The sequence below is a fragment of the Panthera pardus genome, unplaced genomic scaffold (genome assembly GCF_024362965.1).
Source record: "Panthera pardus isolate Hobbes unplaced genomic scaffold, ASM2436296v1 HiC_scaffold_8, whole genome shotgun sequence".
NCBI classification, from domain to species: Eukaryota; Metazoa; Chordata; class Mammalia; order Carnivora; family Felidae; genus Panthera; species Panthera pardus.
The window spans coordinates 86,917,280-86,941,469 of NW_026527013.1; the positions used below are offsets into that span (position 1 = coordinate 86,917,280).

At 33.9% G+C, this 24,190-nt stretch overlaps 1 protein-coding gene across 8 annotated transcripts in view; it reads right to left on the reverse strand.

Moving 5' to 3' along the window:
• PCLO (piccolo presynaptic cytomatrix protein) overlaps window positions 1-24,190 on the reverse strand; it is a 429,470-nt gene that overhangs the window by 137,681 nt on the left and 267,599 nt on the right. For all 8 annotated transcript variants that reach the window (XR_008420455.1, XM_053897773.1, XM_053897770.1 and 5 more), the window contains exons 7-9: window positions 19,203-21,390; window positions 13,989-14,125; window positions 7,680-7,770 (exon numbers count right to left, since the gene is read on the reverse strand). Coding sequence is in view for 7 of the 8 variants with exons in the window: in XM_053897773.1 (XP_053753748.1) it covers window positions 7,680-7,770; window positions 13,989-14,125; window positions 19,203-21,390 (2,416 nt within the window). In the remaining variant the exon portion in view is untranslated. The remainder of the gene's footprint in view (window positions 1-7,679; window positions 7,771-13,988; window positions 14,126-19,202; window positions 21,391-24,190) is intronic.

A 24,190-nucleotide genomic window follows, 5' to 3' on the forward strand; every position in this document is an offset into this window, starting at 1 on the left:
GATATTCCAGGAGATCAGTATAAATCCTTATTCTTTTCAATGAATCTCATTTCTTATTGCCCAATTTTCCATGGCCAATTCATACATTTTGGATTTACAACCTTAAATTTCACATTAACATTACCATTTGTCCTCCTCTCCTGGAGGTTAAATATCTGGAATGTCTTCACACTCACCTCATGGCATCAATCATTAATCCCTTTAAACTTAATCTTATTAAAGATGCATAGAAAAATGTGCTAACCTATCTCCAGTTAGAAGCAAAGTACTTCCTTAGCAGGAACAGAATTGCACAAGCAATATTTATCCTGATAGGTATCAGGAGGAGTGATTATTTTCATGTGGAACTGGGCTTGAAAAGAAGCATTCCTTTGTTACTGGGAAAATGAATGCAAGCTTTCATTAAAATTTACCAGAAAGAAATTGTGATTTTAGAAGAGATTCCACCTGATCTACATTTCACTTCTATAAGTTTATACTCAGTTTATCCCTAAAAATAATTGAGAGGCTTACAATGAGAAACTGTATCATATATAATTGCACTCTTAAAATGAGAAACTGTGTCATGTATAACTATCCTCTTAAAATGAGAATAAAAGTGAGGAAATTCTTCTGAATTGGAAAGGAGACATTTCTGTGTCAAGGCCCACCTTGTAGGATCTGTTCAAGTTCCAGCAGTTGTCTCTGTAATCCACTGTTATTTGAAAAAAACATAAAATTAAGTTTAACTAGCTGTGTTGGCTTTTAAAGCTATTGTTAAACACTTCCGATCAGCTTTTTAAAATGTTAGGCCAAAAAATCTCTTCCAGTAAGTATTAACAAAGGGGAGGCGAGGAAGGAACTCTATGGCAGGGATAGGGCAGAGTCCCTGATTTCTCATTACAATCAGTTGTCAACATTCTTGAGGAACAAAGCAAGGATGTCTGCTCTCGCTATTCTGTTTAACACTGTACACAAAGTTTTGGCAAGTGCAATAAAGAAAAAAATTCAATTAACTATTCTAGTTGGGAAAGGAAGAAATAAAGCTGTCTTTATTTGCAGATGACATGAACTTGCATCCTCAGAAAATCTCAAGGATTCCACACAACAAAACTAATAGAACTAAAAACAACATTAGTGAGATTATAAGATAAAACGTCAATATACAAAAATAAATTGTATTTCTATAAAACTGCAAAGAATAGTCCAAAATTGAAATTAAGAAATAACACCATTTATAAGAGCAACAAAAATAATAAAATAATTGGGACATATTTAACAAAAGAAATGCTAGTCTTCTACACCAAAAACTATAAAACTTTACTGAAAAATATTAGAGAAGATCCAAGTAAATGAAGAAATATTACATGTTCATGGATGAAATGGCTCAATGAAACAGATAGCAGTTCTCTCCAAATTGATCTATAATTTCAGTGCAACCCCTATCATAATCCCAGCAGGCTGATACTAAAATATTATTAAAATTAAAAAGATCTACAATAGCCAAAACAATTTTGAAAAGGGGGACTTATATTACCAGAGTTCAAAACTTAATAAAACACAATAATAAACAATAAAGTATACTAGTGGTGAAATAAGTTAGTCACATAGTCAAAGAGAATAGAACTGAGAAATCGAAAATAAATCCTTGTATTAATGGTGATTGTTTTTGACAAAATGTGCCAAAGCTATTCAATGGGGGGATTTTCTTTAAGGTACTTACACAAATAGATATCCATTTATGCTTCAAAAAAAAAAAAAAAAAAAAGAACGTGGACTTCTGCCTCACACCATATACCAAAATCAACACAAAATAGGTCATGAAGCTAAATGTATAATGCTTCTGGTATAAAAAAATAAGAGAAAAATCTTTGTGACCTTGGGATAGTTCTTAATACTCTATCAAGAGCTCAGCCTGGTCGGTACAGGAAAAAACATATTGATAAATTTAATTCCATTAAAATGGAATTAATAAAATATATAAAGAATTCATACAACTCAGTAAGAAGACAAACAACCCAAATGAGTACAGTATGTGAACAGACATTTCACCAAAGAAGAGACAGGCATTGTTTATAACCACCTGAAATATGCTCAATACCATAGGTCATTAGGAAATCGGAAGTTAAAACACAGAGTTCTTATCCACACCCACCCCAAAAGGTAAACATTATCAAGTGTTGGCAATGCATGGAGAACGTGGAACCCTCAGACGTTGCTGGCAAGAACATAGTATGGTATATTCATTTTGGAAAACGATTTGCCAGTTTCTTGAATAGTTAAAAAGAAACTTACCATAGAACCCAACAATTCCTCTTCTAGGAAACCATTAAAAAATATCATATGGTTAAACTCAAACTTGTATGCAAATATTTGAAACTGGGAAAATTTCAATGGATAAAAAAAAGGGAGAATATCCAAACAATGCAATGCTATTTAGCTATAGAAAGATCAAACGACTGATACATGTGATAAAATAGATAAACTGCAAAATGTTGGTAAGTGAAAGGAGCCAGACACCAAAACTGCATACTATATGATTCAATTTATAGGAAATGCCCAGAAAGGGCAAACTTAGATACTGAATGTAAATCTCCTGCCTGTGGCTGGAGCGTTGAAGGTGGATATTGCTAGCCGCCTCAAGGGAACTTTTTGTAATGACTGAAATGTTCTAACACAAGACTGTGGTGATGGTCGGGGCACCTGGGTGGCTCAGTCAGTTAAGCGTCTGACTCTTGATTTCAGCTCAGGTCATGATCTCATGGTTCATGAGATCGAGCCCCATGTCAGGCTCTGTGCTGATGGCGTGGGGCCTGCTTGGGATTTCTCTCTCCCTCTCTCTCTCTGCCCCTCCCCAGCTCATGCTCTCTCTCTTTCAAAATAAATAAATAAACTTAAAAAAAAAAAAAAAAAAGACTGTGGTGATGGTCACAACACTCCCTAAATACACTAAAAGTAATTGATTTGTACACTTGTGCATTTGTACACTTACAAATGTGTACACACTTACAATGTGTACACTTATGTAAATTCTGCCTTATTAAAGCTGTTTAAATAATAATAAAAAAGCTATCCATATTTGGTATTGCTACCATCTCGGATCCAAGGAGACCTGTTACATTTGTCTCTTGTTTCTAAAAGCTCATAAAGATGGTAGACTAACGAAGAACAGAAGAGGAGCCAACATTTTCACTGAAGATACTGCTGTCTTTTGAACCTAAACATATTTAGTGTTCTTCACTAGTACACTTGCTAATTAGTCTTTCTAGCCGTGCAGATGTAGCCAATCCATTATGGAACTATACATAAGCAAATTATCTTTTTTGAAATCAGAAGAATTTCTTTGGCTTGTTTGAAACAGCTGTGTTTCCAGAGCCATAAGATGGCTTTAAATAAAAAAGAGAGACTCATTTCTTTAGCGTTACATTTTCTCCTTTTTTTTTCCTGATAATTTCTAAGAGAAGGGGAAATAACATTTGTCGAGTGTATAGTAAGTACAGGATTTTGTGCTGGGTTCATTTGAAATTATGTGAGACACATAGAGTTGGTCTTATTTTACAGATGAGCAAATTTATTCTCAAAATTTAAATAAGCAATAGAGTTGAACTCTAACTCAGGTCTTCTAAAATTCACTATCTATTCTCTTCATTTTGTTGCCTTGTGTTTGGTTGAATAAAGACTTTCAAAACCATTATATAGTTGTTGATCAGCACCTATATCTTTGAAGTTTACAGTTAATAAAGGATCTATTTTCTAAAAGTTACAGATCATTTAATAGAAGATTGTATGCATATATTTCTCTGTGCAAACATCACAAAAATATAAATAATGATGCATATATATACATGTGTGGACACACATATATGTATGTATAGGTATGAACAATAAAGTTTTATAAATTCCATGACTTTGTCTCAGTTGTTCCTAAAATTCTATTGTAATAATTACTTGCATTTCAGATTTTACTACCAAATTATGAGAACATTTTAGATGATAGTCTGTGTTGTATTCATTTTATTACCCTTGCAATGAACACAATGTAAATCACACCAGGGGTGTTCGATCAGTAAATATTAACAAATAATTAAAAGTGCATCTAATATGAGATATAAGAACATTTGCAAAATATGTTTTATGTTGCATGAGTTTTTATAGGAAGAACAAAAACTTATTTATAATTTTTTAAAATCTACATAAATATCATTAGAGTAATGGTTCTCAAACATTTTGGTTTTAATGAGCCATTTATACTCTTTGATATTACTGAGGACCTCAAAGAGATTTTGGTCCTATAAATTCCAGCTCTGTATATTTTCTGTATTATAAATTAAAAGTGAGAGTTTAAAACATTAATGAATGTAAACTAATAAACTCATTCTATGTTAAAATAATGACATTTTTGGTAAAAAATGACTGTATTTTAAAAATGGGACACTTAAGAGATGGGTGGTATTGCTTTACATTATTACAATTATGCCTAATATTGAGCTAACTGGAATACAGGTAAATTCTCATATTTGCTCTGTATACGGTCTGTTGTGATGCACACATCATGTAACCTCTAGAAAAAACTCTACTGCATATTCACAAGGAAATGAGAGTGCAAAGGCAAGTGTTTCTTAGAATTTACTATGAAAATAGTTTTGACTTTGTGGATTTCGTGAAAGAATCTTGGGAACCATGAGGGTTTCCTGCTCATACTTTGGGAAACACACGGGAGAAACAATGAGAAAAAAACAAAAAAAACAAAAAAACAAAACAAAAAACCCCACACACTTTCTATTCTGGTCTCCTATTCTGAAATTATTTTTTATTCCAAAAAATAAAAATATATTTTCTCTTTTTATGAGGTATACTTGTTTTGTATAATTCTTATAAAATATCTTAATGCTACTTCCAGTTAGAATGGTTTATTAAACTCTTATAGAAGATACACAGTACTTCTACTTTCAATGAGTTTCTAAAACCAAGATGGAAATGCACTCATGGCCATTTGGCCCTCTGTTTGGGAGAACAGATACACTACTGTTCTCTTCACTCTTTTCTTGCTTACAACCTCATCTTATTTATAAAGGCATTTAAGTTGTTAGTTTAGATAGCTTTTTCACCACTGATGAAGCTACTGGCCATTGCTCTTTTTCTCTAAATATGAAAAACAAACAGAAACTTAACATTTTTTTTTATTATGGAAAACTGCATGCATATAAAACAAGTATTGGAGGCCAATAATAAAACCCAGGGTGGTCAGTCTTCTAGCTCCAACCATTACCAAACCACAGTCAATCTTTTTTCATCTATTCGTTCATCATTCTCCATGCAACTAATTTTGAAAGAAATCCCAAATATTGTTTCTTCTGGAGACATTTTAGCAGGTATCTCAAAAAAATATGCCCTTAACATTAACGTAAAAATGGTACAACATAGCTAAAAAATGACAGTAAATCCTTAATATCACCAAAAGTTTAGTCAAGCAAAACAGGCTTTTGGTTGAGTGGCAAACAGCAAGCAGAGAGATTAGCCTCTCTGATCGGCACAAATGCTCTGCCTAAGGGCTTGCCTGCCACTGGCTTAGACCTTCTGGGCATTGTTCGCTAAAGAAGTCATTTCTCACTCCAGTTATGCATATACCTGTACTTAAATCCCTTTGAGGTACTGAGGACTTACTTAAAAACAACACGAGTTGTTTCAGAACATTTAACTTACTATGAGATCATTCTATCCAAGGACACATGGAAAGTATATTCAGTAGTAATTAATGCAGGGAAATAGAATGGGGAAAAAATTTTTACTTTTATATTAGGTAAATATCAAAAGGAAAAGGGGCATGCAGAGACACGATACGCTATACAACTAGTAAATGTATTGTTCAAAACAATGATTCTTGCTTCTCGTTTAGTAAAATCTATATACAGAGGAAACCGAATTTAGCTTTCAGACTAGAATATTTACAACGAGATATCAACCGTTATTATTTCTTTTTTATATTCAAAGCTTTTTTTCCTAATTGTGGTAAAGGAAAGCAAATTAAAACGAGTTACAAAAGACAAATACTAAGGTTGAGGGAATGATTAATACAGCATAAAAGTAAGACTATGGCTAGAAAAAAGATACATTAATATAGAGTTTTGATGATTTAGTAACACAGTTTGAAGATTTCTGTTGCTGGCAGTGGAAAAAAATTTTGGCATTGCTGGGAAGCACTATGTTGTTTTGCTTTATGAGCTGGAGGGAACTGAAATAGTCTGCAGAAGTAACTATTCCATAGAGTTATTCCACAGTAATTATTCCAATCCACAGAGCCCATGGATTTTAAAACTCACCCTTGGGACTTTCATCACTACTTAAAATACTGTGTGTATGCAGTGAAACTATGGAAGTTTAAATTATCTGTCTCTGATAGGAGAAAAATTACCAATCTTAAAAGGAAACAACATTAGATTCCTAATCGATTCATTCTCTATGAAAATAAAGAAAGCAAAGTTGCTCAAAGTAAAACCTGTTCCACATCCACATGCTCCATGGTCTAAAATGTGCAAGGAACAATAGCAAGTGAACTGATAAAAAAATACCTGTTTTTGTTCTTTGTTATATCAGTCCTTAAAGAGAAAAAAAAACCCTCCACACATATACCATGTTAGATATATCACCTATACATATACTTCTATATATGCATATATGAACATCTATATTTATGAATATTTTCTGTTGATATACAGTGTCTATATACACAAGGAATATACTTGAGGGAGAATATAGGTACTGTTCATCTTTCAAAAAGTCATTAACTTTGACAGAATTTATATTTAGTCTCAAAGATTTAAACAAAAATTTTAAATTTGTAACATAAAACTTCCATCATCTTTCAGAAGCATCTAGGTCATGAAACACGAATGCAAAACTATCACACTGGGGCAGATGAAGGAAGCATGACAACTAAAGGCAATTTGGAATCTGGATTGGATCTTGGACCAGAAAAAAAGGAAAAAAAAAAAGAATTTAGTGGGTCAGAAGAGAAACTCAAAAACTAGATAAGGCTTGTAGATATTTTAATAGCTTCATATTAATGTTAACTTTCTGGTTTTGATATCTTATTGTGATTAGGTAGATGTTAACATTAGGGAAACTAGGTAAAGGACGGGCAGAAGAAGTGACTGTACTATTTTCTGGGGGGCCCAGGATTTTGTAGGAATCTAACATTATTTCAAAATAAAAACCTTTAGAGATGTGTCCTATGCCTTGGTTTACATAAGAACACAAACAAGCAAACAAACAAAAACTCAGGAGATTGATAATGTTCAAAGTGACAAGGCAGAGCGGGATTTATTCCTTAGAAGAATCAGAGGCAGTTCCCTATTTCCTGTAAAAGAATGTTTTACAGTTCTAAAACCAGTCACCATTTTGCTCAATAGTGAAATAATCATGGAGTATTATAATGCCATGTATGTTTTGAAAATGCAATTAATGAAAAAAAATGACCTAAAGACATACCAATCAGTAACGTGTCATATTAATGACTGTGCCATTACAATCTTTTATGTTCGAGTGCATAGTCTGCTTAGTTTTGGAAATTCTCCCAAAACACAATCTTTGACATAAAAAGCAGTGTCTTCTAAAATTTGGGAAGCCATCTAAGCTGAAATCCAAATACATGTCCCAGTCTCACATTAAAATAAAAAAGTAGGTCATTTGACTTCCCTTACCTGAAACCGTGTGATCCTTAGAGTCTCTTGTTATTTTTATCCTTGCGTGAGGAAAGATGTAGTGCACAGTCTTCCCGTTCATCTGTATAATCTAAGACATATATGTGATAAGGTGAAAAATCAATGTTTAAAGACAAAGTGTAATATACAGGATTAGACTTGTTTTTTAAGTGTGTTGGTTTAGTTAATAAAAGATTTCATTATCTGTTTCCCCTTGGCAAAATGAGATTTCTGAAACCAAACAAATTAGTGAATGCAAACTTGTGTCTTCTGTTTTATGGAACTTGGCTTCTAAATGAGATTTGTGAAATAATGAAAGATAAAAACAGTGAAATATTTGCTCATATCTGCCTTAATAGGATTTTATTAGGATGAAATCTTCTATCACCTTGGAAAAATGTGAATGAAATTACAAATAAAATTAAGTTTACTAAAGAAGTTTAAGAAGTGCCTGAGTGGCTCAGTTAAGCGTCTGACTCTTGATCTCATGGATCGATTCATGAGATGAGCCCCACGTGGGGCTCTGAACTAACAGCATGGAGCCTGCTTGGGATTCTCACTCTCCTCTCTCTCTCTGCACCAACCCCCAACCCTCTTCCCTGGCTGCGCACACACATGTACTCTCTCAAAATTAACAAATAAACATTGACAAAAAAAGAAGTGTGTGAGAGTACTGAACCAAAATATTAAATAGAATTTAGAACTCAAGAGAGGTTGACTTTGTGAGGAAGAGTCTTTGAATACTCGAGTGGTTTTAATGTGTAAATCCAGATGTAAGAATGTTAGAATTCTATCGCTAGAATTTTACATATTAAAAGTAACATATGCATTGAAAACTGCAAGCTTAAATTATAGCCTTTTGCTTTTATTCTCTTTAGGAAAGAATAAGCTTAATCAGGTTTCTGATGAACAGAAAACATTCCCCAAACAGCAGAATCCTGTGGAGTCCAGGAATAGTATATGATTTCTTCAAAGTAAAACTAAAATGTTGTCTGCAAGATTATAAACCTATTATGGTAAGTATAATCAGTTACCCTAAGTAACGCATACTACCATAACTTTGTAAACTAATGAAAACCTTATTTATTGGGGGAACTGTGTAGCTCAGTCACTTAAGCAACAGTCCTTGATTTTGGCTCGGGTCATGATCTCATCGTTCCTGAGTGGGAGTTCCATGTTGGGTTCTGTGCTGACAGCAGGAACCTGCTTGGGACTCTCTCTCCTCTTTCTCTGTCCCTTCCCCTGCTCATGTGCTCGCTCTCTCTCTCTCTCTCTTTCTCTAAGAATAAATTTAAAACATTTAAAAAAGAAAACCTTATTTATTTTCATGGAAAAAAGAGTCTATACATTTTCCCTTTTTCTTCCTGTCTTGTATCCTCTGTGTCAGTCTCTGTCTACCTCTCTCTCCTTTCTTCTTCACTCTTAACTTCTCTCCTCTGCCTTTCTTACTCCCCCCACCCTTCATCTTTTCTCCTTCTACTTCTGTTCTTTCACTTCCCTCAATCCGCATTTAAAGATCTTCATTTTTTTTTTTTACTAAAAATTAAACCATGTGCATTGAAAACTCTACAACTATTAGATATACATGAACCTTGGTTTGATACTGTAGATAAGCAAAACTGGTATTATTTCACTTTACTTTAAATTTCTTTAATTTCATGTTTTATTTAAAAACCATCTTAAAAAGTCATGTTTTCCACTTGGTCAAAAATAAAGTAGGAAGACACATTTTCACCTTTTGTTATTCTTTCCAAATATCTAGACTAGGGAGAGTTTGATGTAATCTCAGTGCATTTGTTGCACAGCTAGGAGACAAGTAGGATTTTCCAAAATTTTCCCCAGAATTTCATCAGCTAACAATGATCACCTTCTAAATTGTACCTATGACGATGTTAGTAGAGGGGATGTTAGCATCTTCATTTCTATAAAATGTTGCTTTCAGAACATCTCCTAATACCTCGTATAGTTTCAGAGACTGTCTCTAACAGCACCACAAACTCACTTAATAAATCAAAAACATAAAACTGCCACAATTATGATCAATGTGACCAAAAATGTGTAGAAAAGCAGTGGTATCTATCTCCCATGTATGAACTAGTTGAATCTTAGCTTTTCCCTAAGCACTGCAGGTGAGTGTTCAGAGTTCCCCAGGAGATGGAGCTTCAGGGGACATGTTGCTTCTGTCAAATAGGAGTAGGAGCAAGATGTGAAGCAGTGCCCACACCTCTCCCCCAGAGTCTGGTCTCTGGCCTTGTCTTTTGGTGATTCTGCACTGAAAGAACTATCATCTTTATGTCTCCCAGCAAAAGGACAATTCTTCCTTCCTACACATATTCTCATGAATAACTGAGCCTTCAAACTTATGAAATGATAACACTTGCGTTAACATATCTGCTATTCACAGAGATATTCATCCTTTCCCTCTCTTAAACACCATGCATGTGAGCTGCAGGATGAGAGCATCCTTCTTGTGTTCCAAGGACTGTGCTAGGCCCTGTGGTGTATGGAATCGGGAGCCCCTGCTCTCTGGGAGCTCTCAGCCTGTGACATAATGCCTGCAAAACCATTGGAGCACAAGGGAAGAACACTTGCCCCAATTTGTGGGGAGGTGGTGGTGGTGTGAGAGAAGTCTTCTTGTAAGACAGGACATGGAGACCTGACTGATGAATAGAGTTCGACAAGGGAGGAGAAGAGGAAGAGTACTCAGGTCAAGGGAACAAGACATCCCAAGGCCCCGAATGTAAGGGAGGGTGGCTTCTTCAGAAGAGTTTAATGTACCTCAATATTGCAGTTGCATGAGGATTGGAGAAGACACGTGTATTAGTGCAGAACATGGAGGCAGCTAGCATTAGTCAGGAAGTGTTGACCTTTATACTCACCCTGTGAGGGCTATTAGCCCTATTTCGAGATGAGGTAAAGAAGGAAAATCCATATTTGTTTCCTTTCAAAGTGTGTATATATACATATACATATATATGTATATATATATGTATATGTATATATACACACACACACACAAAGTATATATATATATATATTTATATATATATTCAAAGTATATATATTTACATATATATACAAAGTATATATATATTTATATATATATTCAAAGTATATATATATATATATTTAAATAATAATATGATTTTGAGTTTAATAAACATTCAGAAAAATTTTTCTGGGTGTCTCTTGAATTTTTACATAAGATATTTTTAAAAAAGCAGAAAAATTCATTTTGCACTAGTCAGTCTGGGTTTATTACTTCGCCTCCAGAGCATTTTATGGGTATAGATTCTTGTTATGCATATGTTGCCAAATACAAGCATTCAGCTTTATTAGTACCAAGAGCTCAATATTACCTTTTTATGATTACAGATGCAAACAAATGAATAAAATGAGAATGCCATTGGGTTATTCTCTCTAGACCAAAATATAGTTATGGTGACTTAATGACAAAGAGTATTTGAAGATAAATATTAAAGCCAAAACACATTAATTTTGCACTTTATGCAAATGTAATTGAAGCATATGTTGTGTTCTATGTAACTTCTGTGGAGAAAAAACTATAAGGAAATCAAAGCAATTAGTGTCACAATATTTGTTACTTTGTTACATATTTGTTACTTGTTTGGAGGAGGTTGAAGATTATAATCTGGAAGAGGCACAAGATGGTATCTGGGGGGCAGACAACTTTCCCTTCCTTGGTCTGTATATTGATTATATGGCTGTGCACTTTATAACTAGTTTATAATTCTGTATATTTGCGGTTTTGGTAACTACATATGGAGGTTTTCATTTGTATGTTAGACATCAAAATTAAAAAATGCAATAAACTGGGGTGCCTTGGTGGCTAAATCAGTTAAGCATCCAACTCTTGATTTCGGCCAACGTCATGATCTCACAGTTCATGAGTTTGAGCCCCATGTCTGGCTCTGTGCTGACGGTGCAGAGCCTGCTTGGAATTCTCTCTCCATTTCTCTCTGCCCCTACCCTGCCCATGCTCCCTCTCCCTCTCTTGTGCTCTCTCTCTCTTTCAAAATAATGAAATAAATTTTTAAAAATGTAATAAATCTATAAATGTAAAAAAATAACTTTTAACAAAAAAATAAACATTACTTTATTACATTTACCTATAAATAATTCTAACAAAGACCCTCACATTTTCTACTTTATAAAAAACAGTAAGAAATTCATGAAATGATTCTTAAATATACTCTCTCTGCTTAATTTTGGCATTATATGGGTTTATAAATATATTTTGTTTAAACAGGATGCATTATGTCCTGAGTGCATTTAAATCATAAATACGCAGATGTTAGTAACAGAAAATTAAACAGTACTACTAGGGTTATTAATGTTTCATCTACATACAATAGAATTGAGGTGGACATAGATTACATTACAATGTATCCTCCAAGAATATTGGTTGAATAAATTAGTTGGCCAAGACTATTCGAAGCATTCATGGAAATAGTAGTGTCGGGAAATAATTATACAGAAGTTATTTTCTAGCTCTGTAGTTTATATATTTCATCTTATTGAGATTTCTTTAAAGGATTTTTGTGCTTTCAGTGATCTGATGTAGGTTTACGGGAAATACTAAACTTCAAAGAAACAAATGAGACACGGAAGATATAAAAAGTAAGTCATTATAAGAGAGAAACTCATAGTAAAATATATTCAAGAAGTTAGTTTCAGCTGACAGATTATTTTCATAACTGCAGATAAAAAGAGTTAAGTTTATATGTCATAAACATGTTCAGAATGAGTTTATTAATTTTTCTTGCTCTCCAACCTGTTCTATTTGGTGAGATTGAACTCCAGCTATATATACAATTTTAATAATAACAAGGTAAGCTAAGAAAAGTATATGTCAATTACCTGATACATTTTAATGAAATAGAAAGAAATGGAAGTATATAGACATGTACATAGAGGTAAACACAATCCTAACACAAAACCTTTCTTAAAAATATTTATTTACATATTTATTTATTTACAGTAAGTGTGTTCCTTAATGCCCTTATCCTGTTTGACCCATCAACTCATCCATGGTTACCAGAGGAGAGGTGGGTGGGAGATGGATCTAAGCCAAATCTTATCAAAGATATCAGAAACAGTAAAAGAATATTTATAATATAGAAAGAAGAATCCCAAGATTTCTAGAAAATATATATAAAACCAAACAGAACAAAATTTGGAGATCCAGAAGTCCTATTTAGCAGTGAGAAATTTATCCATGAAAACTGAAATTGCTTTGGAAGAAGTAAAATGTGAGTATAGATATTATCTTTTCAATAGTACGTATATGGGCAAAGTCATCTTTTTTATACTTTAATGTAACAAACATTGAAGTAAGGTACAGTAAGTTCATATGGTTTACCTTTGCCATTCAAAATAATTGTCTTCTATATCAAAGAATCACTAATCTGACAAGATGGTTTAGGAATTAATAATGTATATGAAATAAGTCAACTGGTTCTTCTGTGGGTATTTTAATGATTATGGGTACACAGCCTGAAAATATCTATCTCTTAAGGGAATCGATTTAAAACCATTGGGCTTAACACAGGAGTCTCCTTCAATTTATCCAAATGTTGATCTCCTAAGTGTCTCTCAAAATTCATACAAACATCACCTCATTGGTTCTGAAGTGAATATGGCCATGCATTTTGGTATCATATTTATCTAATTGTGAAGTTTATCTCTAAGTTTAATTCCATCTATAAATAGATATTAATGAATATTATCTACTTTATGAGTTTTTCTGATGATAAAATACAAAGATAATATAAAACAAATATGTCCATATAATAGACTCTAAAATATAAATTCTCCTCTTTCCCAAGTGAAGCTTTCCCTGTCCCAGCTGACCTGGTTTGGTCCACTCCCTTAATTGCTATATTTCTTAACACCTGAACACACTGTTATTGGAAAGCACTGAAATTATCCACACCAATTTTACCCAATATTCCGTAAGTTCTTTAGGAGCTACATGTATTCTCCTTGTATACCAGTATTGGGTAGGTTGTACAAACTTAATTATCTTTTGGAGGATTGAATCACTTAAATTGCCCAGTCATTGCTGCAAAGTCAATAGCCATGGGTGATTCAATAAGGTACTTAGTACTTTAAGTTACTGGAAAAACAATTTTTTTTATGAAGACTGACCGAAGTCCCATGCATTTTAGGATAAATGATACTGAGACCGTTCTAGGATGATTGCTTGATTGATTGATGGCATAATTTTTTTTTTTTTAATTGCAGTGGGGGATAAATCTAAAAGAGATTGCTCAATACAGCACTTACTTGCTCTTGATGTTGACTAAGTGGTCTAGAGTGGACCAATCTTTCTGGCAGTTTGCGATCCAGACCATGTCCATTTTCCAAACGAGACTCCCTGGGTTTGTCAAACCAATCTGTTTCTTCACGACGCAGATGATAGGCTTTGGAGACCAAGGAAATATCAAACATTGCAACCACAACTAATACAGATGATAGAGGACAGAAGATGCTCTGAAGTACCAACATGCTCCAGGCTTGTTAGCCATTCATGCATTTCAAATACAACTCCCAGTAGGATGAGAAAAATCATTTCCAACACTATGATAAAAATTTTGTACCATGGAGTAACTTAGAAAAAAAATAATGTACACACCTGTTCAAACTCTCAGAGGAAAATAAAATTTTAAATAAGGAGAAGAAATTTTGATAGTGACTGAATCAATGAACAAGTGAGTATGCCTCAGAAGTGATTTTATTCAACCTCAACCTTTTAGTTTCTACTTTCTCACCTCTCCCCCACTACCTCCACCTATCGCTAACATCTAAGGAAAATGTCTTCCTTCAGTACAGAAGATTCTGTCACTTTCCCACTATTGTATCAACCACTACTATGTGGCTTCTGGCTTTGAAAACCAAGTGAATGCTTTTGAAAACATGACATTTCTATGACATTCAATAAATAAATGAAACATTTATTTCTAAGAGGATCCCAGACACTACTGTTAGGAACATGTGTGCCATACTCACCTGGTAGCCTACTATTAAAATATATTTACAATTTTTTATTAAAATTAAATAATTATTTTCCATGCAGTCACAGATTTAGGAATTCGACTGAAGAGCTGATTGACTGCTTTCTATATTTATAATGTGGCAAAACTTGACATCTTACAATACTTTTTGAAATGCAACTACATTTAAGTACATAATTATTTTAAATTTTTCAGCCCATTCAGTTCTTGGTAATTCCACGGTCTTTTAAAGCTATTATTTGGTGCCCCCAAGTCCCATTTTACCTAATACATAGAATCTGACTTCATTTAAAGTTTTATTCTTTGCAAAAAGATCCCTAGTTTGTAAAAGGGTATCTGGAAATACACTGTTGTTTCCTAAATGGCAGATGGAGCAGTCTTTCTCAAGTTCTCGTGCTGAAAGATTCGTTGATGGTGCTATAAACTTAGGCTTTCTATAAATTCTAGCATCTACAATGCTGTACTTTTGAGTTCTCCCAACTCCTCATAGTTTCCTTTTTCTATCTACATCCTTGATTGTCCTCTCTTCAAAAACTTCTCAACACTTTTTTTCCCCCAATTTCCATTACATCTTTGCTGGTAGGATTGGCAACCCAATAGCATATATACCACTACTCACCTCCAGACCTCCTGTGATCGGGGTCCCGTGGTCACCTCCTGTGATTAACCATAGCATTTACCCTCAATAAGTATGATGACTGATGATGTGTCATAATTTAGTCAGTCTTCAGTTTGAGGAAATCCAATGTTACATACCTGGTATGTGGCTGTATATGTGCTTGTCTGATCTCTAATAGGAGGTTCTAAGCTGCTTGAGGATGCTTTTTCTTTTTTCCCCTCTCTCAACACTAAAACAATGCCTTCTAAATGCCATAAAATACAACACGTGTTTGGGAGATGAATTAAATAGAAATATTAATCATCAACTAAAGAAAGAAGTTAAATGTCCTAATTATGATACAAACATTAAAAAATAAATATTAATTTGGCCCTTGAACTTCATTAACAGTCATACAACCTTTACTCACAAACTCCTTGATAATATTATGGTTTTTAATAGTTTTAATTTTACACTAAAAAACTAAACTTATGAAAAAAATATTTAATATAAGAGTCATTTGATAAGCAAATACCAAACAAAATTATAAGTTAATCATTGGTCTCTATACACTAGATTATCCCCAACCACAGTAATAGTTATCTTATCTTACTTCTTACATATTCCTATATATTTCTCATGAAAAAAATCTAGCTGATTTTAATAAATGAGTATCTTAGATGATGTAGTATACGATTTCACTTGAATATATAACTTCATTAATTGTATTTGAGACACAATCCTTTAAATCATGTTTCCTTGACTATGTCTATGCCAATAAAGCAGAATCTCAACCTGATTCAAATTTTGTCAATTTATTTCTGATTACCTACTTTGGTTGTCTACTGTTCCTTACACTGACTCAATATGTAACTAAGTTGGGATATCTGTCATACTTTGCATAACAATTTATAGATCAATCAAGTGCAACCAGAGAAATGAACCTACTTTTAAACTGTATTTTTTCTTCATAATTTATAGCTAATTGGACATAAATGCTAGTTGTTTCCAACTCCAATCGTCTGATCTTCCATGGTAGATCTGCACTTTAAAAATTAAATTTTATAAAAAGTAATTTCCAAATTAGTTTAAATAATTTGCTACAGATTAATATCTCCTTGTTTTCAACTGATGATATTTTCTTGCAATCTTAGATGTAAACTAAAAGTAAGCTATTTGGGGGTCTAGCATTATTCACAGTCAACCGTTATATGAATAGTTCAATTATATTCAGTATCAAACATAGGTTAAAAAAAACATTTTTAAAAGACACTATATTAATGCTTTATTATTTATTTTTGGCTTGGAGTATACTTTGAAAGAATGTTTTCATGAAAATATCTGTGTTGTAGAGATAAATATACTTGACTGCTTTGAGCTTAGCTTCCCTCCAAATCTGCTCCAAAGCAAAGGTAATTGTGCCCTGCACATAATCAACCACGCACGCACGTCAAACTGTGGACTTCAAGCTAATGGCCTTACATATTAAGCAACGCAAATGATGCTTATCTAGATTTTATCTCAAGTGAGCTACTTCAAAATTAACCAAAGTCATATAAAACACATTTGGAAAAATATTCTTAGAGTCTATAACCTAGAGTTTAATTGAATTCAAGGAAAGCACACAACAATTTGAAATCAATTAAATTTGCTTTTGTCTACTCAATACTAAACAGCCTGTTAGAATGAATGTTAACACTTCTCAAAGAGATCTTCACATCATTGAATTACAGATATAGCATATGTTTGGTAAAAAATTATTTAAAAATCCCTGATATTTCATTAGTTCACAAATGAGTTATGTAATTAGGAAAAATATTCTCTCATTTTTCCCTTACCCAAGGAATCCAAGATTTCAAAAGAAAAGCTGGTCATCACTTTACCAGAAGAAGAGTTAATATGTTCATGTGATTTAAAAAGCAAAGAAAATAACTAACATTTTAAAACATACAATTTTCAAAGATAATCACTATAATTCACACACATAATGTTACATATGTAATTCAATTTGTTATAGTTGTCCTTTATCTAATTCTGTATAAGCATGTTCTTTATGACTAAATTTCTTGTCTTATTTTTAAATACATTTTAGTTTAGTTGTGTAATTTCATTGACATTTAAGTTTAATTATTTCTTTGATATCATCTTTATACATTTCATAATTTTGTATGCAGCATGATGTCTCATCATCTACTTTATGAAAATAATGTTTTTCATATAGCCCTTGATGACTATGAGTATATATCATCCAAACATATAAATGTGAAATAAAACATTTGGTTATTTTTATAGGGTATGTAAACAAACACATTTTGGAATATCTAGATACACCTACATGTCTGGCACTATGTTGACAAAACTCCATGATGAATAAATGAACTTGTCAAATCCTGTCAAATATATGCTCAATGTACACACGCAGCCTTACGTGTTTAGTTATGCCGTAAACCTGTTGGAGTTTTTGTTTTATCTTGTTATTTTACCAATATGTTTATTGAAGAATCTTCATATTCTTCTGCACAATTGTTTTATATGCATATAATGTGTGTAAAATGCGGACTGTCAGAAAAGTAGCGAAAGAAACTGTTTCCACATAATATCATAACCTTGTTTAACTAGAGAGAGTCAAACAATTGACTAAACAAAAAATATACAAAGAGTGTGCTTTATTTAATTGAATAATTATCAATAAAAATGGTCAATCCAATAGCCTGTAGAAAATAAAATAAGTCAGAAAGTAACTAGTCTGTTGGAATTTCACTAAGAGGAGTCTGTCCACTTTCAGATTCAGTCATTTAATCTTTTTAAATCTAGATTTGAATTTCTAAAATCATATCAGTGTCTAGATAACAGAAGTAGAAAGAAAATTCTTTTCATGAACACTTATTTTCCTGTGAGTCTTTGCTGAAAATGTCAGGTTTAAAAGATGAGATGTTCATGTTAGCTGAGTGCTCTACAGTCTTGAAAGGCATGAAATAATAATGCTTTCATTTGATGAGAAATGTCTTATTTTCAGGACTCAAATCATACCTACGTTCAAATGTAAACCATAGAGGAGGGAGAAAAAAGAACCAAAAGTCATGAGTCCTCTTGGCATGGAAAGGACACTTTGTATTCCTGTAAGTCTCCTCTCTTGTCACAAAATTAGTGTACGAATATTTTATTCTAAATCTAAATAATGTTTCCTGCATACTGCTATGATTATTTATTGTTAATATCATATTTAGTGCTAAGTTTTCTAGTTATGTAATGCAAAATGCACAAACTTGTCAATTACGATATTCATAGTGAGAGAAATAAAATATGAATCTTTTATTTAAGGAGAATTATAAAATTTACATTATGTTAATATCAGGTCCTTAGCCAAAGAGTCTCAAAAGAGAACATTCTCTGAATTAATAAACAATGATATCACAAAAATAACATAAGTACTTTTCTATTACAAAGTCTAGCAGAATAGTACTTAATAGCTCTAAATCTTAATACTTTCACAAACTGAAAGAAACTGACCAGTATATTTAGAAATGCATTTTTTAAAAAATAAAAGAAACATACAATGAAAAACTTTCCAGCTATGGAATTAAGGGATGACCATATTTTATTGACACAATTACTTAATAATGGTTTTGGAAAAGTGGACGCCAAACAAATCAAGCAAACAATCAAGAAACGACAGTAAAATAATAAACTAAAAGGAAATAAAGAAAAGCATGCTAGGAAATCTATACACAAGATCAAATTTCCATTTACAAGAAATAAAATTGAAGTAAACATGCAAAAGACGCACTAAAAAAGGTAGAATACATCCTTGGAGAAGGAAAATTAAACATGCAGAAAAATAAGAGTTTGAGTTTTGAGAGTAACAAGGTAGGTTGAGGCCCAATTTACCTTCACTGTCTGACATGGCATGTTGGAAGTCATCCATGATGAACGCTATGTCACGGTCATAGCCTCTAGTTCGTGATTCTTCTCTCATGTGTTGCTGAACTTCGGGCAATGAATGACTTGATCCAAACTGATCCCTAGTGTCTGCAGATATTGGTGGCAGGGGCCCAGCTGCAGCCCTGGCCATTCCCATTGGCTGGCCAACAGGACTGAGTGGACTTTCCTCTTCAGAATTCTGGGCCACAATTGGTATTCTTCCTCTACTCTGGCTAATTGGTAAACTGGTAGGCTTAGTTCGGCCAGAAGGTGAAGCATGACTAAAGGAAACATCTAGAGCTTCAGCCTCTTGAGCTTTCAGTCTTAGGGAGGAGCTGGAAGAATCTCTTTTAATTGATAAATCAAGCCCATAGACAGACGAAGGTCTGGAAGAAGGTCTGGACCTGCTGCCACTACTGTATGGCTTATCTGCTTCATCCTGCAAAGCTGAACGTAGGGTATTTCCCAATGTGCCCAGTCCTGTTCCAAGGGATGAGCCCATAAACTTCTGTTGGTCTGTAATATTTTTTCTGAGTCCAAAAGTGATATCATCTTGAAGAAGCCTTGCTCTGGAAGAAATGCCGCCAATAGATGAGGTGCTAGAAGTCATATAGCTTGTATAGTCAGGTTCAAGGTCTCTACTTTCTTGAATGGGAGAAAATTTTGACATTTTAGGATCAATTAGTGATTTCTTATGCTTTGACTGCTTTTGATAAAGTATGGCTGCTGGTAGTTGTTTTGCTGCTTGTTTTTCAAGTGTGAGTCTACTGATGCTATACTTTTCAGATTTTGGAAAATGTCTATAGCCAGTATCAGCATGGTAGTAATGGGAAAGACCAGCAAGGTGATCTAAGCTCTCTGCTCCTCTACGGAATTCTTGTTTAATCTGATGTTTCAGAAGCTTTAACTCATAAGGATCCTCCATGGGATCTTCCTCTGCTTTCACATAACTATGCAATCTGGAGGAAGTCTGTAATGGTGCCAGGAAATCTGTCACTTCTTGAGACCTACGTGTTTCAGTGGATCGAAGGAGACGGTCTGTTTTTGACAGATCCTTTTCATGAAGGCTAAATGCAGTGCTTAATGCTGCTGTTCCTTTGGTAATTTCTCCAATGTCATCAATTAGGACATAATTTCGTGGAGTATGATGGTCAATATCTGCATAGAAAGAATCTGCAGATATGCTTGATATTGGACTGCTTGCCATACTACTTCTTTCCTCCAATCCTATTCTCAAGTCTAAGCTATTGTACTTACTCCCAAGGTGGGAAACAGCATACGTATTATCAGTAGAAACAGGTGCTATCATCAGGGGTTGGTTGCGAATTACCTCATAGTTTGAAGTTATCTTGGGCTCCAAATATAATGTAGTTTGCCTTGGCTTCTGTTGTATCACCATCATTTGTGATGGTAACTGGTAAGAAGGTTGTGGGGTTGGTGTAGGTTGAGCTTGAGGTGTGAAGGACATTGTTGCCACAGCTTGAAATGTTGGTTGAGTCTGATAAGGTGAAACTTGCTGATGGTACAAAGTCTGTTGCTGAAAATGGGACTGTTGGGTATATGGGGTGGGTGCTTGGGTAGGAAGAGCAGGAGAAGAATACTGGTATTGTGTATAAGGACTCGTAGGAGGAACCAGTTGAGATTCTGTTTGGGTTTGCGGTGGTATAAACTGACTAAATTCAGTTTGGGGAGCAGTTCTTGGTCGCTCTATGCCATGCTGACTTTCTATTCTGGTGGGTCGGGTGCTGCTCACCTCACTGTCAGACATATAATCCCGATCCTCAGCTACTCCCTGGAGGTAGGCACGCTCTCTCTTTTCCCTCTCCTTTAATAATGCCTCTTTCCTCCTGTTAATTCCCATTTCCAGGTACCGTAACTTGGCATCGATCTCCTTTTCTTCCTCATCAAGTTCTGCTTGTTTCTTTCTAAGCTTTGCAGATTCCCTCTCTACAAGATCAAGCTCTCTGTCTATATCCTGGAGAATCTTGGCCCGTGCCATTGTGTTGGTTCTGCAGATCCTTCTCCTGGAAACTGTGCCCATTGTGCTGTATGTTGACTGAGTGCCTGTGGAGGTCTCCTCGGGAGGTGGGTTTGGCAGAGTTCTCTTAACTTTTTTCTGGGAGCCAGAAGGTGTCATGGTTTGAGAACCTTTTGTCTATAATTAAACAAAAATAGAACTTTATTATAAAGGGAAAAATATTTTAACAACTTTATAATTTACATTTTAGATAAAAATGATTTTGTGTATGTTTTAGCTATGACAGCATAAGACAAAAATTTTATACATTATTTCAAGTATTAGTCACCAATACAATTAAATGAAAAACAGTTTTTCCTTTCTTGGTAAAGTGGTTAATTATGATTATAACTTCTGTGACATTAGCAGTGAGTTTTGAAATCAAGCGTGGAACTCATTTCTAGGCAGACTTAGATTTTAGTTAGACTCTTGAGAGAATTCTAGAAACCCATTTTTCATCCTATTAGTATACATAAAACTATTTGTTAAATGTATTCCCACAGTATATGTGTTAGCTGTCTAAAATTTAAATTGCATTTGTTGAAGATGCACATTTACCACTGTTAAGTTCAATTATTTCTATCTTCTCATTACTACTTTACCCGCCAAGAGTGGCTGTCCTTCCTATTCCAATCATGAAATGTTTTGAAAGGAAATCTTCAAATCTCCAATGTCCTTTTTTTCCCAAAAAGAGTAATCTGAACTAATTTTCTATTTAATATTTCAATATTTTCATGACCATCTGTGTCTTATATTTTCTTAAAATTTTATTATTCTTAAGTAATTTTAGCTTCTTTTTTTTTTAATGTTTATTCATCTTTGAGAGACAGAGAGAGACAGAGCATGAGCAGGGAAGGGGCAGAGAGAGGGAGACATAGAATCCAAAGCAGGCTCCAGGCTCTGAGCTGTCAGCACAGAGCCTGACGCGGGGCTTGAACTCACAAACTGTGAGATCATGACCTGAGCTGAAGTTGGACGCTCAACCAAGTGAGCCACCCAGCCGCCCCAGTAATTTTAGCTTCTTAATGTTTTTGCAACTTATAGATGAAGCAAAGGAACTGACTGCTATAAAAAAAACTACTGTAGTTTTTTTTTAACCAGATAAGGTGTATTGTTGATGAACTGTTAGATATATTTGATTTCATTTGGTTTGTCGTATACTTGCATTATACAAAATCACTGGCCTTGAGAATCATACAATTTTAAAATATCAAAAGATGTGACACATCATATCCAATAAACTGATGGAAACAAACATGATTTCCTAACACAGTGAAGAAGACAGAGACCTAGACAAAATGCCAAGACAGAGGGAACTCATCCCAAAAGAAAAAACAAAAAAAACAAAAAAAACAAAAACAAAAAAAACAAGAAAAGGTCATGACTAGGGATCTAATAAAAACAGATATAAATAATATGCTTGATCCAGAATTTAAAGCAACAACCATAAGGATACTAGCTGGGCTTGAGAAAAGAATAGAAGACACCAGGGAGTCCCTTGCTGCAGAGGTAAAAGACCTAAAGGCTAGGTCAATATGAAAAGTAAAATAGCCAAGAATTGAAACCAAATGGTATAACAACCAGGATGAAAGAAATAGAGGAATGAATAAGTGATATAAGAGTCAAAATTATGGAAAATAATGAATCTGAAAAGAGGGAAAGAATAACATTAGATCACGAATATAGACTTAGAGAACTCAGTGACTCCATAAAGCATAATAACTCTTGTATCATAGGAGCCTCAGAAGAAGAAGAGAGGGAAAAAGGGGGTAGAAGGTTTATTTAAGGAAATTACAGATGAAAACTTGCATAATCTGGGGAAGGAACCAGACATTCGAATCCAGGAGGCACAGAGAGTTCCCATCAAAATCAACAAAAGCAGGACAACACCAAGACATATAGTAGTTGAATTTGCCAAATATAGAGATAAAGAAAAATCCTAAAAGCAGCAAGATAAAAGAAGCCCTTAACTTATAAGAGAAGACAAATAAGATTAACAGGAGATCTTTCCACAGAAACTTGGCAAACCAGAAGGCAGTGGCATGATATATTCAATGTGCTGAATTGGAAAAATGTGCAGCCAAGAATACTCTATGTGGTAAGGCTGTCATACAGAATAGGAGGACAGATAAAGAGTTTTCCAGACAAACAAAAACTAAAGGAGTTTGTGATCATTAAACCAACCCTGCCAGAAATATTAAAGGGGACTCTGAGCAGGAAGGAAAGACCAAAAGTGACAAAGGCTAGAAAGGAAGAGAGTAAAATCTCCAGAAACAATACAAAATAAGTAATAAAATGGCACTAAATATTACATATCTATCAATAATCACTCTGAATGTAAAATGACTACATGCTCCAATCAAAAGACGAAGGTGTCAGAATGGATTAAAAACAACAAACAAATAAATAAACAAACAACAACCATCTGTAGGCTGCCTACAGGAGACTCATTTTAGATCTAAAGACATCTGCAACTGAAAGTGAGGGGATGGAGAGCCATTTATCATGCTAATGAATATCAAAAGAATCCCAGAGTAGCCATACTTCTATCAGACAAACTAGATTTTAAACCAAAGACTATAATAAGAGATGAAGAAGGGCACTATATCTATACAACAAGAGGATCTAACAACTGTAAATATTCACCTCCCAACCTGGAGCACCAAAATATATAAAACAATTAATAACAAACAAAAAGGAACTCATTAATAATAATACAACAATAGTAGGGGATTTAGCACTCTGCTGAAACCAATGCACAGATCATCCAAGCAGAAAAATCAACAAGGGAAGAAAAAAAAAAAAAAAGAAAAATCAACAAGGAAACAATGGCTTTCAATGACACACAGGATCAGATGGACTTAAGGGGCATATTCAGAATACTCAATCCTAAAGCAGCAGAATACACATTCTTTTTTTTTTTTTTCTTGAGAGAGAG